The sequence below is a fragment of the Drosophila mojavensis genome, unplaced genomic scaffold (assembly GCF_018153725.1).
Source record: "Drosophila mojavensis isolate 15081-1352.22 unplaced genomic scaffold, ASM1815372v1 contig_151, whole genome shotgun sequence".
NCBI lineage: Eukaryota > Metazoa > Arthropoda > Insecta > Diptera > Drosophilidae > Drosophila > Drosophila mojavensis.
The window spans coordinates 1,404,815-1,419,458 of record NW_025318684.1 but is presented as its reverse complement, the minus strand read 5'-3'; the positions used below and the strand labels follow the sequence as shown (position 1 = coordinate 1,419,458).

The 14,644-nt window shown below is 36.0% G+C and overlaps 2 protein-coding genes and 1 long non-coding RNA gene across 3 annotated transcripts in view; 2 read left to right on the top strand and 1 right to left on the bottom strand.

Annotated features, from left to right (window-relative positions):
- LOC116804607 (serine-rich adhesin for platelets-like) overlaps window positions 1-12,687 on the top strand; it is a 27,618-nt gene extending 14,931 nt beyond the window's left edge. Inside the window, exons 4-9 of the transcript XR_006356598.1 lie at window positions 2,825-3,195; window positions 3,249-3,449; window positions 3,897-8,418; window positions 10,926-11,164; window positions 11,305-11,390; window positions 12,603-12,687. The gene's annotated coding sequence lies outside the window, so the exon portion shown is untranslated. The remainder of the gene's footprint in view (window positions 1-2,824; window positions 3,196-3,248; window positions 3,450-3,896; window positions 8,419-10,925; window positions 11,165-11,304; window positions 11,391-12,602) is intronic.
- LOC122756751 lies at window positions 11,946-12,575 on the bottom strand. The gene is made up of 2 exons (XR_006356599.1): window positions 12,370-12,575; window positions 11,946-12,276 (listed from the first exon to the last, which is right to left on the bottom strand). It is a non-coding gene; the product is annotated as an uncharacterized LOC122756751 (long non-coding RNA).
- LOC26527684 lies at window positions 12,600-14,644 on the top strand. Its single transcript, XM_015160811.3, has 6 exons — window positions 12,600-13,162; window positions 13,224-13,618; window positions 13,678-13,728; window positions 13,926-14,025; window positions 14,107-14,184; window positions 14,246-14,644. Exons 1-6 carry the CDS (start codon window positions 13,025-13,027, stop codon window positions 14,279-14,281), a joined length of 798 nt encoding a protein of 265 aa, XP_015016297.3. The 5' UTR covers window positions 12,600-13,024; the 3' UTR covers window positions 14,282-14,644.

Genomic DNA, 14,644 nt, shown 5'->3' with positions numbered 1-14,644 from the left:
GTCGAGGTACTGTTTTACATGCATATGCTGCCGGTAGCCGTACAGCAATACATTAAAAGTTTAACTGAAGAATATGTAACTAATTTTTATACCCTGAACCCATTGAAAATGGGAAATCAGGGTATAATGGTTTTGTGAAAAGTATGTAACAGGCAGAAGGAGGCATGGCAGACCCCACAAAGTATATACATATTCTTGATCAGGGCGCCGAGCTAAGTCGATTTGGCCCTGTCCGTCTGTCCGTCCGCCCGTACGTATGAACGCGTCGATCTCAGAAGATATAAGAGCTAGAGACTAAAATTAGTTTTCCCAGGTCCGTGTATATCACGCGCATATTGAGTTTTTCTCTAAATTTCGATAACTACTCCCGATATTTTATTATCGATTAAAACCCTTATCAAAAGCTAGTTATTTAATTATATCTCCTACACCTTTAGAGCTAGAGCTTCTAAATCTTAAATGTAGACTAGAGACTTGTGCTTTGGCAAATACATGCATATCCATGCTATAATCAAGTTTCATGAAGATCGTATGTCCACAAGATAAGTTATCAAATAATTAAGTTTTCATAGTAAGCGCACACTGCAGCCCATGCGTATTTATGTGTGGCTGCGTGTGTGTGTGTATGCGTGTGTGTGTGTGTGTGTGTGTGTGTGTGTGATGCGTGTATGATTGAAATATGTAGCTATTGCTCGAAGGGTTCAGGCGATCTCGTAGTCGAGCAGTCTTGACTTGAGCTTTCTTACTTCTTTTTATACCCTGAACCCATTTTCAATGGGAAATCAGGGTATAATGGTTTTGTTGAAATGTATGTAACAGGCAGAAGGAGGCGTGGCAGACCCCACAAAGTATATATATTCTTGATCAGGGTGACGAGCTGAGTTGATTTGGCCCTGTCCGTCTGGCTGTCCGTCTGTCCGTCTGTCCGGCTGTCCGTATGTATGAACGCGTCGATTTCAGAAGATATAAGAGCTAGAGACTTCAAATTTTTTTTAAAATGTCCGTAATTACAGCGCGCATATCAAGTTTATCATTAAAAATCGATAACTCATTTCGATCTTTTTTTATCGATAAAAAACCTTATCGAAACCCAGTTATAAAATTATATCTTCTACACCTTTATTGCTAGAGTCTCCAAATTTTTAATGTATGCTTATATGCAATTTATACAATTTCGGTTTTTGTTAAAATTTACCCCCCACCTCTAAATTCACCCCCTCACCCTCACTTTTGTAAAAAGCGTATTTCAAATACTAGAGACTTGTGCTTTGGCAATTACATGCATATTCATGTTATAATCATAATCTAAAAGTTTCATGAAGGTCGTACGTCCATAAAAAAAGTTATTAAACAATTAAGTTCTCATAGTAAGCGCACACTGCAGCCCATGCGTGTTTATGCGTGGTTGCTTGTGTGTGTATGTGTTTGTGTATGTGTGTGTGTATGTGTGTGTGTGTATGCGTTTGTGTATGTATGCCTGTGTGTGCGTACGTGCGTGTGTGTGTGTGTGTGTGTTTCTTGGGTAAGCTGAAAGTCGCGAAAAAGTATTGAAATATCTATTGCTCCAAGGGTTCAGGGGATCTCGTAGTCGAGCAGTCTCGACTAGAGCTTTCTTACTTGTTATACCCTGAACCCATTGAAAATGGGAAATCAGGGTATAATGGTTTTGTTAAAAGTATGTAACAGGCAGAAGGAGGCGTGGCAGACCCCACAAACTATATATATTCTTGATCAGGGCGACGAGCTGAGTCGATTTGACCCTGTCCGTCTGTCTGTCCGTCCGTCCGTCCGTATGTATGAACGCGTCGATCTCAGAAGATATAAGATCTAGAGACTTGAAATTTTTTTCCTAGGTCCGTGTATATGCGCATATCAAGTTTTTCTTTATATATCGATAATTACTCCCGATATTTTATTATCGATTAAAAGCCTTATCGAAAGATAGTTATTTAATTATATCTCCTACACTTTTGAAGCTAGAGCTTCCAAATTTTTAATGTAAACTTATATGTATTTTATATAATTTCGATTTTTGTTGTATTTTACCCCCCACCTCTATATCCACCCCCTCACCCACACCTTTGTAAAAGGCGTATTTCAAGTACTAGAGACATGTGCTTTGGAATGTGCATACATTTTTACCATATGATTACGCTCTAAAAGTTTCATTAAGATTGTACGTCTAAAAATTAAATTATTCAACAAATAAATTCTTATAATGTTGCCCACACTACAGCGCAGCCCAAGCGCAGTTAGCAGAGCGCATTCTAATACGTGTGTGTGTATGTATGTGTGTCGAAAAGAAGTGCAGACTGATTAGAATATCAGAATAGAGGGTTCAGGGTATCTCCTAGTCGAGCAGTCTCGACTAGAGTCTTCTTACTTGTTTTTTTTAATTTGCATAAAAATAATTTGCATAACCAAAATTCGCAACATTTATTCCAAAGGCATAATAAAAAAATTCGATTTCAGCCAAACTCGTTCTTGAGATATACATACAGACAAACAAACATGAACGAACAGATCTAGATCGACTTTGGCTTGATCATGATCAACAAAATTTATACTAATATGTATGTACTTCAATTGTTGATAGATTTTTGTGTCCGAATGTACAAAAAATATAATTGATAGCATTCAAAACTTGTTTAAAATGACATTTATATATAAATTAACACTAGTCATAAATTTGAATTATAATTGAATATAATCTGTGTAAATAGACATTTGAAATTTATTTAACAACAAATTAAATGGAAGGTAGCTCGTGTGCATTTTGCTTCAGACCCTAAATGTCTACATACAATTCTTGTAATCGATGCAGGCTACGATAAAAGACACGTTAAACATGAAACACCACATAGTAGTAAAAGTGAATCAACATCTGACTCAATATCCCGCCTTCAGAATATCCGTATGCTTGCTGACCCTAACGAGTTGGTTGCGGCCAATTCCGATAATGTATTGAACGAGAGTTTGGATCAGGCTAGATTCAATTTAGCCACACATGTTATGTCGAATGGAGTAGAGCTCATAATTGCAAGCGATAAAATCAAGCATATTGATAAACAAGCGTCATCAATTCGTAGCTCGTCGATTAGTCTGCCATCGAGGAATGTTCAACAGAAACCTATCACTCTTGCACCCAGTACACTTAAGAATCATATGCTCCTGGCAGAGCCTACTGTTAGACAGGTAAAAATGAATATTTATTTTGATCATCCATTACCGTTCATTCTTCGCCTTAGGAGAATTTCTCGATTCCAATTGAAGAAAACCAATTTATTACAAAGACGTGCCTAACCACCTATACATATCATACAACATACCTTAACAAGGGAAGCACTACAGTGGAAAGTAGAGAACAGGTTGTATTAAATCGCCAAACGGAGGAGCGCAAATTTTTGCGCGCAAGCAGCAAATTGTCACTGGGCGTAACTCTTTCAAATGTAAGTATTACTTTCAGGCACCATTGCAGGAACACTATCAACGTCATTTATTCATTATTCATAAAAAGATAACAAAATGTTACTGCAGTCCAGAAAATCAAAGAAATTAAATATTAGTTTCTTTGCATTTTAGCATCCAAGTACAAAAATATTCATTATTTGTGCATTCTTTCTTGCCTGCCATCATTTTTTCTGCATTGCATTTCGATATGTAATAATCATATGTAATAATGATACCCGGTTATATATCATATCCAGGTATATATCAATGCCTTACAGTTCTAATATTTATGCTTCTCAAACAGGCCTTTGCATTCAAATTCATTATTTGTTAACCACTGGCTTACGAACGGGAAATAAGTTTTATTTTCAATTTGTAGACATGTTCACAACAACAATTAAATGAATTATCAATTTTCTAATAGATTTTTAATCATCTACCCCTAGACACCCGAACTAGCGGTGGGAATATTTCCAACAACGTACCATTATTATAATTCAATTAAAAACAACGACTTTGTTATCCGATCAAGTTACACAATAATTAATACAGTGACTGGGCCGGAGGATTATATTTCGTATCTGCAGCCTTCAGAAGATGCAACTCCTCTTTTAGATACAAATACGTACTACAGTCCATTGAATGTAATAAGAACATATCTAGATGAATTGAACTCAACGAGAATTCTAGAAGATAAAAATATTTTGACACAAGTTGTCATCACGGAATCTATTCCGCCACGAGGTCTATCGGAGTCCAAAAATCGAGGGGCTCTTGCAGCAGCTAGCGAAATGGATGAAGAAGTCCAAATTTATGCAACGAAAACCTATTTGACAACAGTTACATACCAATTGTCAACAGCCTTAGGCTTAAAATCTGAAGGACAGTCATCCATATCCGAAAACGAAATGGAAACACAAACTAATTTAGACACAAAGGTGATTGTCAATATTATTACGGAGGTTGTGCCAAATTCATTGCTGCAACCGGAGCTTGTATCCATGTTCCAAACTCAGCTAATACAAACGAAGGGCAAAAATAATCGAAAAGTACTTGCTACACTAGCTACCCTGCTAAGCGGAGAAACATTGCAAGTAACTGCCGTGAAGATGAAGAAAAACTCGTCGACTGCAAGACCCACAGTTCTGATACGTGGTCAAGGATCCGTCAACAAATCATTAGTAAAACAGAGTTCCAATGATTCCTTAAGCTCGCTTACTAGCGTTATAGCTAATACAGATAAAGTTGAAACTACAAATAGTCAAAGCAAATTAGAGCAACACCTTGATCAACAGCTTTCAGAATCGGAAGACAACGGTGTGTATCTTAAGCCAGTGAAGAAGCAACCTTCTCAGTCTTCATCAATGCCAGCGTCACCGACCGTAGATCAACTAATTGGTTCTTTAAACCTGCAACGCTTTCGACCAGTATTTAACGTAATGGCCGAATTGTTACAAAAAAATATAGTTAATCGACAAGCGGAGATAAAACAGAATATGGATGATCCCTCTGTAAGCAAGAAAAATCAAACCAATACGCTCTCAATACAAAATCAATTAGACGAAAAGCCTGTTTACATACCTTTACAAACATCTGAACAACATACTGTTTTTCAAACAAATAGTACAAAACCAAATTCCCATGCAATAACCCACTTTAAGTCAGACTTTAAGTCAAACATCAATCTCAAAAGGGTAACAGCGTATAGTCTTCACATCAATCCACCCGATTTTCCGGATGGAGCAATCGACAGCTGGCTAAAACAGCAAAATAGTAATAGTTCACCAACTTCACCAACATATATTGAATCAGTAAGACCCCATTTAGCCTATGGAAACTCTGTGCTGAATAATGGAATATCAATTCGACCTGGCGAGATTATAAATGCAAATGCTGATGTTATTATTGGCCGACCGATCGGAATAGGCATGCAATATTTTCGTCAAAATGTACTGTCTACAACACACAGCGACAATGATGTATCAATAGAATATGCAAACCAAACATCTACAAGTTATAACGTGCCACCATTAAAAAAATCAACTTGGATTCCACCACCAATACCACTTTCTCTGACCCCACCACGCATCACACCGGTCGGTGTGGGAAATAGGGACTATAATCTGGACCGATTAAAAACAAACCGAAATCAGCACCGAGTGCCAGAACATGATTACAACCACATACTTCGGCCGCCAGCATCGCAAGCCGTTCACAGATATACGGAGTTCAGTACACCGTCATCATCATCAGGAGCCAAGTTTAAATTGCCAGGCATCTACAATAAATCAAGCAATAATGAGAATGGTTACCTCTCTGGATCACAGAAACTAATTGGTAATTTAAATTCGGAGTTGCACAATAATGAAATTTTGGAAATAAAACAAATACCTCAAATATTCGCTACACAATTACCAACGATCATGACATATTCAATATCTGACAATAACTACTACAAGAAAATATCAGCAAAGATATCTGCGCATCAGCATGTAAATCTGAAGACAGATGTTCTTAATCATAATGTCAACATTAATGTCCCACCGTTGACCTTTAAGAAGGAAAGTGAAAACATTCCATTTGCAACTGCTCTTCGGGGCCACATTGCCACACCCCCCATTCCTCTTATTAAAATACCATTGAATAAAGCACACGTTGAGGTTGAACTCACACCTCAGAATACGAGGCTATCTATTAACGTAGCTAATACAAGCTATAGTTCGAGCATTATGAAACCAATAGGTAGTATATTTAAGCAACGTAATCATAACATTTATAAAAATACTGAAAGCGAGAAAATAACTGTCCGAAATGCCAATATTAGTAGCAAAACTATCAGTTCTAGCAAACCCATTATAAGAGTATCATCCTTATCAAATAAAAAAATTATAGATCAAAGTCAGAATAAATTGGAAAACACCAATGACAAATGGAATTTTAGCGAAACTTTTACAAAGTGGAACGTGCACTCAGATTTAAGTCGCAATGCTTCTAGCTCAATCAAATCAAATAAAAAAAAATCGCAAAGCCTGGTATATCCATATCCCATCTATGATGAGCGTACTACCCCTTATGAGAGTGGAGAGTTAAATTCATATCAAGATCAAAATGCTGACTATACTACCTACAACTCAAACTATCATTTACAAAACGAAAATATTTCTGCGAATTTTCATAAACCACCAACTACTCGTGATGTGGAAAGCTCTAGCACAGTAAATACATGGTTATCGTTTACACCCTTTCAGACTATCGGCTTGGGTCGCCCGTTTGTCAAGTCAATCGAAATCCAAACCCGAACCCAAACTCAAGCAAGCCAAGAACCAAATGATTTACCCAAAAAGGTGTTTGTGGCAGTTGGTGAACAATTTAATATAAGACCACAACCACAGGATAAACAGGAATACAATTTCCCATTAGTGAATCATATGGATAATACCATTAAGCCAACTAAACTATTTCCCACAATATTGATGCCTCCACCGTTGGTAACATTTCTAAAGACATCTTCACCATTGATCTATGGAACAGAGGTTAACCAAAGTGTAGTTGGATTGCAGCCACCAACAATTCTGGAATCAGAGCCGACGCCATCACCATCAAGAGTTAATAATATATACAATAGATCACCATCAAAAAATACGGATCGAAAAGATATCCAAGTATTATCAATATATAAGGAACCCGTTACCCATCAACCAACAACAACTGAACTCATGATAAAATCCATCACATTCTCATCTGCAGCTACGAATCGAAAAAATATACAAGTATCATCAATATTGATGGAAGCTATTCCCCAGAAGCCAACAATAACTAAATCCATAATAAAAGCTACTAGCACAGTTGAGAGTCGAAAAGATACAAAACTATCATCAAAATTTAAGGAATCTGGTAAGCATAACTCTTTAGCACCGAAAGGCGCGAGTTACAGTCAAATAGCTGTACATACAATATCTAACGAATCAGATAATATAATAAACTCCAAAAAATTTCTATCGGCCACAAAGACAGTTAATGAATGGAAACCCCATACACCAAATACTTTCAATTTAACTAACTTAACAGCAGCTTCATCAAATACTGCTGAACTTCTAACCATAACCGACTCTGTAGTTAAAACTTTTTCGATATTAAAAAAAATACAAGACGCTGTCACTACACCGATTTGGAATTCTGGAGCCGTGTCTACAAATACTTATTATGATAATAATGGCTCAAATAATAATCTAGACTTGACTGCTTATAACAATATTGAAAATTCGCTATTTTTTTTGGAATCATCGGAGCCAATGGAGAAAATTTCATCCACCAAAATTTCTATGGGGAACTTGAATAGCAATACATTTTTCAATAAGATAACGACTATTCGTCCCAATGAAAACTTTTTAAAAAACAAGAGTATCACTTCGAAGACAATTAAATCTTCTTCATCGCGAATCGCTGGTAGTGAAAAGGAAATAATTACACAATTACCAAATACCTTAATATATATGCCAACTTTGATGGATACTAAAGAAATTCTGACTACAACCAAAACTAAATTATTAGATTATATAGGGGATAAATCTAACACTTATGCAATAATACCTAATAATACTATAAAACTGGACTTCCGACCCGACATGTCTAGCATATTAATTGTTATGACAAAAGCTAATAGCAATGAGAATAGCGAAATCATCGACCCAGAAATACCGTTGGATAATGTTACGAATATAACATTTTATACACCCACTCGAGACGAAGAAATCCAACCTCCTATCAACTCTAATAATGTGCTGCTTGGAGGTATCCTAATAGAGACCCCTCCGAAAACCCTATCGGGTCCAATTACATCACCAAAAACTTGCAATCCAGCTTGTAAGCCCAACAGAAATGAGATATGTACCAATATCTCAGAATTCGTGAGTCACTGTCAATGCCGGCTGGGATTTGCTCGCATGTTCCCGGATCGACCCTGTAAACGTAAGTAAAGCTATATTAAAGATTTAAATAATTTTAAATAAACATTCAAATTGCGATGTAATATTTTTATACCCTGAACCCATTGAAAATGGGAAATCAGGGTATAAGGGTTTTGTGAAAAGTATGTAACAGAACAGGCAGAAGGAATCATCGCAGACATATATATATTCTTGATCAGAACGACGAGCTGAATCGATATAGCCCTGTCCGTCTGTCCGTCCGGTCGTCTGTCCGTCTGTCAGTATGTTTGAACGCGTCGATTTCAGAAGATATGAGAGATACAGAACTCAATTTTTTTTCTAAATGTCCGTATATACCACGCGGATATCGAGTTTTGCTTTAAAATCTATAACTTTCCCCATTATTTTGTTATCGATTATAAACATTAAAGAAAACCAGTAATAAATTTATATCTGCTACATCTTTATGGCTAGAGTCGCCAAGTTTTTAATGTAGATTCATATGTACTTTATAGAATTTCGATTTTTGTCAAAATTTACCCCCACCGCTATATTCACCCCTCACCCACATATTTCAAAAAGGCGTATTTAAAAAAGTAGAGACTTGTGCTTTGGCAAATACATGCATATCCAAGTTATAATCTAATCTGCAAGTTTCATGAAGAAAGTATGTACATTCACAAGCAAAGTTATTAAACAATTAAGTTCTTATAGTAAGCGAACACTGCAGCCCATGCGTGTTTAGGCGTAGGTGCTTGTGTGCGTGTATGTGTGTGTTTGTGTGTGTATGTGTGTGCTTGTGTGTGTGTGTGTGTGTATGTGTGTTTGTATGTGTGTGTATGCGTGTATGTTTTTGTGTGTGTCTTGTGTAAGCAGAGAAACGCAAAAAATGATTGAAATAGCTAGAGCAGTCTCGACTAGAGCTTTCTTACTTGTTTTACTTTGCGCTTGGTTCATTGATAAATGATAACGAGAGTGACCAACTCAAATATATAAAAAAAATCGAAAAAGAATATAAAATATTTCGCAAAAAAATATATCCCGATATATATATATACAGTAGAATCCGGTTATAGCGACACTCAAGGGACCGTCGATCTTACGTCGCTATACCCGGAGGACGCTTTAACCAGAAAGAGTAAAAAATAAATTTTTTTTTTTTTTCATTTTTATACCCATTTTCGATGGGGAATCAAGGTATAATGGTTTTGTTGAAATGTATGTAACAGGCAGAAGGAGGCGTGGCAGACCACAAAGTATATATATTCTTAATCAGGGCGACGAGCTGAGTCGATTTAGCCCTGTCCGTCTGTCTGTCTGTCCGTCCGTCTGTCCGTATGTTTGAACGCGTCGATTTAAGAAGATATAAGAGCTAGAGATGTCAAATTTTTTTTAAATGTCCGTATTTACAGCGCGGATATCGAGTTTATCACTAAAAATCGATAACTAATCCCGTTCTTTTTATCGATAAAAATGTTATCGAAAACCAGTTATAAAAATATATTTCCTATACCTGTATTACTAGTCTCAAAATTTGTTATGTATACTAATATGCATTTTATACAATTTCGGTTTTTGTAAAAATTTACTTCCCACCTCTAATTCATCCCCTCACCCTCACATTTGTAAAAAGCGTATTTCAAATACTAGAGACTTGTGCTTTGGCAAATACATGTATATCTATTTTATATTGCTAATCATGAAGATAGTCCATCCATAAGAAAAGTTATTAAACAATTAAGTTCCCAAATTAAGCCAACACTGCAGCCAATGCGTGTTTAGGCGTGGGTGTGTGTCTGTATGTGTGTGCGTGTGTTTTGTGTAAGCAGAAAGACGCGAAAAATGGATGAAATAGCTATTGCTCGAAGGGTTCAGGGGATCTCGTAGTCGAGCAGTTTCGACTAGAGCTTTCTTACTTGTTTTTTTACGGTTGCCATGTTCGTAATAGCTTTTACTATAAAACAATTTAAATTTTTAATTAAAACAACCATTTTTATAAACTTCTTTCAATAAAATGGCTTAGAAACATTTTTGTGACGTCGGCATTGTACTTTGTCTCTCTCCCTCTCACTGTGTTAGCAACATTTGTGGCGTTGCTACGCACACAAGCAAGGGTACTGATCACTGATCAATACATATGTACATGTTACATTTCTAACACAGTCTTTTTATGTTGAAATTTGTTGTCATTATTTCGCGATTTTTTTATCACGTCGTAATAACCGGTGATTGACTCAAAAATATGAAAAAAAAAAAAATTGTCGGCATAAGCGGATTGTCGTTTAAAGCGGAGACGTACTAAGTGGAGGCTCTTTCATATAAGTTTGTATGGGGACCAACCAAGACATCGAATTTTCGTCGACATAACCGGTTCTACGCTTTAAGCGGAGTCGTTATAACCGGTTTCTACTGTATATATATTTAAACATAAAAATATCGATATATTGATATTTCTATATATTTTCGACAACTCTACTAATTTTCGTAAATTTTATTTCAAATTTTAATATTGCATTTTCTTTGTATCCTTACAATGCAAATCAACAGCAACATATACTTTCGAGTTGCGCATGCCAATTACAAGAGTCGGAAGCTACCTACTGAAGTTTAACGATGAGCCTTTAAGCGATTCCTTAAATCAAAATCGATATTTAAGATCAATTATCGTTGATGCTATCGATCGCATGATTATGCAATCAGACTTTCGTGATATCTACTACGGGGTCCAGTCAAAGGAATTCAACTCTCGAAAGGACGCTGCTGTATTGGGAAGCTTCTTGCTAAAGGTTATGTCGCTAAAACTAAAATTGAACTATAATTAACTATAATTAAGTTTATAAACTTACAATTATAATTCTTTAATTGTAAACTTATCTTTTCAGTTGTCTGAAAATAGTGATCTAAAACGCTTAGAATCTGTTTTTAGGAAATATTTGCGACAGAGTAACTATAGTGTTGGAGGAACCGAATTGTATACTTCAAAGGAGGATATAAATTCGTTAACAGTTAAAGGTAAGCTGTATGCAACAAAAATGATTTATATTACGTTTAATATTTTGTAACTGCCCAATGGGCTATCCTAATCGCTTGTCTCTCTCTCACCACAGTCGTAGGATATAAGATTTTACTTACCTTAACTTAAAAAAATTCAAAAATCAGTGTACGTTTCGTAAAAAATATATAACAGGTAGATGGAGGCGTGGCAAACCCCAAAAAGTAGATTTATGATGACACAAGTTCTTCCGTTGCTGTACTTACAGCCATCACCAACGCGTCGCCCTGTACATTATTTTTGAGGATTATATTTGCGTCAGCATATAGTATTTTTCTTGGCTCGGATGTTGTTATAATTTTTGTGTTAATTTTCAACTGCATGATTGTAACTGTGGCACCGATATAATGGATAAATGCAAACTTAGCAGACGGAAAGTTAATGCGGCATTCCCAATTCTAGAAAATATGCAATTGTATAATGTACATACATACATAAATACGTGGCTTTGCCTCCAGCGAATGCTTAAGTGCCATGGTGCATTCATCCCAGATAATAATTTTACACTGTTTCAGCACAGTGGCCATGGATGATTGTTTTTTAATCTTACAAACTGCATCTGGATTATTTTGAATGTTCAGTGGCAGCTTGAATGCCGAATGAGCTGTTCTGCATCCATCAAATAAAGTAGCTGCAATGCCAGATGAGGCAACGGCTAATGCTCGCTTTGCTCATCTCGTGCCTCTTGCAATTGTGATGCACGTAACTGCGCCATGCTTACACGGACATCTGCATTGCTTTGTTGCCTATCTTCATCTGCCCTTTGTGGTCTTTTATCTTGCATGCTTCTAGATTTGAGTGGTCGACGACTCAAATTACCCCGTTGCGTTTTCGTGGCATTGTTGTCTGTTAATCAAACATACATTAATCAAGTTAAAAAACAGTTTGGTGATAAACAGTAACGTAATATTTTATTCGATTGTTTATTATTTGCCTTACCTTTTATACTAATAAAACACGTATATTTATTAATCACGTTCGTATTAATAAAATGTGTATAAATAATGGTTTACCATGAGAGCATGACCGAAAACTGTCACTGTTATCAAGAGAATCGTTCGAATCGTTCCCGGGGGAGTTTGACAACAAACACCGCGACACGAGAATTTTATATATAAGACAAATATAAATAAATATATTGTAATATGTATATAAATATCTAACATGTTTAGATTTTGATGAATGTGCGCACGATGACTTCAACGATTGTTTCGTCCACGCCCACTGTTTTAATTTGGTAGGCAGTTATACCTGCAGCTGCCCAGATGGCTATGTTGACACTTCCGATAATCCCGTTTATCCTGGTCGTCATTGCTCAGATGAGATTATTGGGTGCGATAAATGTAACTACCATGGCCATTGTGTGACGTCGAATATAATATTGAATGAAACTTCAGTATGTGAATGCTTTGCTTGGCATGCGGGAGCAAAGTGTCAACTGAATTTGAAGATATTGCTGATTAGCCTGATTGCGATTGGTACAGTTTTTATCTTGTTGGTGGTCTGTACGCTGCTGATCTATACGAAGCGCAAAACCTATGGAGGAACTAGGACGATACCTATTTTTATAAACACATCCAATTATCATCCAAGTATGTTGACTTCATCTAGCAACAAGTCAGAATTGTCCTCTGTAGCTCATATGCGCAAATCAAGCATGGACAAGCGTAACATTTTGAGTGATTCAAATAGCGAATCGAGTCACAATGCAGAACAGTATTCAACATTTAAGGTGACATTTAAATCATTTAATAGTTATTATCTTGCTTACGAGAGGTTTTATTTTCTGATAGGAATCAGAGAAGGCGGTTCAATCGGATCGATCACTTACTGTAATGATTCCACGAGCTAAATACTACCATCCATCGGTCCTACCTCACACACAGCAATTAACACAACACGAATTGACGTTAAGCGAGGTTGATAGTACTCCATTATCCAAAGCAACTCAAAATGATATCAAAACTAAATATAAAATTGCTGATCCACCGGTAAAGTCCTCTAGTAAAGAGTGTGGCGCATTGGTCTCTGCCGGCTTTGAGGTCTCTGCAATCGTCAGCGATCGGCCAGCTCAATTGAATAACACAATGATCGACTGCAAAAAAAATGCAGCTACAACTGATTGCGAATCATCTCAAGCACAACAAATGTCTATAGAAAGCTTAAAGGACCTTTTAGATTCAAAGGAGTAAGTTAATAATACAGAATACTTTACGCCCTAGTGCCCATTTATTTGTTTTATTTCAGGGATTTTCATAGAATGCAATCTTGGATGAGAAATATCCATAGCACTGAAATGTAAGTGACATTAAAATCAAATATTTAAAAATCAGGGTATAAAAAAGAGGAAACAAAAAAAATTCAAAACTGTTTCATATATTTTAACTAAACCATATCAAATATCCCATATAAAAAGGGCAGTTTACACTGCTTTAAATGTAGAGTTTGATGTCAAATATTTTATATTTAATATTTAATATTTTAAATATGTGCAGATCAGCTGATATACGTTCATTCGATGAAACAACTGTTCACCCTGTTACCAAATCTATTCATCTATGTTTTGAAAAGCGAACGCGAAGCAATACAATTGAGGTAATGTCGAGACAGAATGGCACTAGTCGAATAACATTAAATATAAAAAAAAAATAATAATACAAAAATGATTTCTGCTAGGAGGCGAACACAATGGCTGAGAGGGACCTTGGCTCTACATTTTTACTGCCGCATACACATCTTTACAAGCCAGAAAAGGTTTGATATTGTCATCAAAAATTTAATTTGTAAACAATTGCATACAATTTATTTGTTATAGCTCGAGAGTGACCTGTCTGGCTTTGACTCTCTGTGAAAATCAATGATTGATCAATCAAACGTTAATTCAAGATCCCTACTAAAATATACATATGTATTTATCTCATGGGTACTATTTTTTGAACCCTATTTATATGTATGTTCTGAAAGTGTACTGGAGGAAAACCACTTTCTAATGGATTGTTTTCATATCGCAGACAAAAAATTACGAGTTTATCTTAAAGAAGTTTGCATGGCTACGAGGAATCTCTACTTGTCGTACACTGCCGGCTAAGCCACGAATTTTGTTATTTATTATAACGCAAATGTGTTACTTAACTTATACTTGCAACTTAAGCAAAAAAAAAAAATATTTATATATATATGTAATGTAAATATTGGACTATCAAATTGAAATCAA

Coding starts and splice junctions, on each gene's coding strand:
- LOC26527684 (XM_015160811.3), top strand. CDS start 13,025: ATGTTGACTTCATCTAGCAACAAGTCAGAATTGTCCTCTGTAGCTCAT. Junction 13,163..13,223: donor AACAGTATTCAACATTTAAG/GTGACATTTAAA, acceptor ATTTTCTGATAG/GAATCAGAGAAGGCGGTTCA. Junction 13,729..13,925: donor AATATCCATAGCACTGAAAT/GTAAGTGACATT, acceptor AAATATGTGCAG/ATCAGCTGATATACGTTCAT.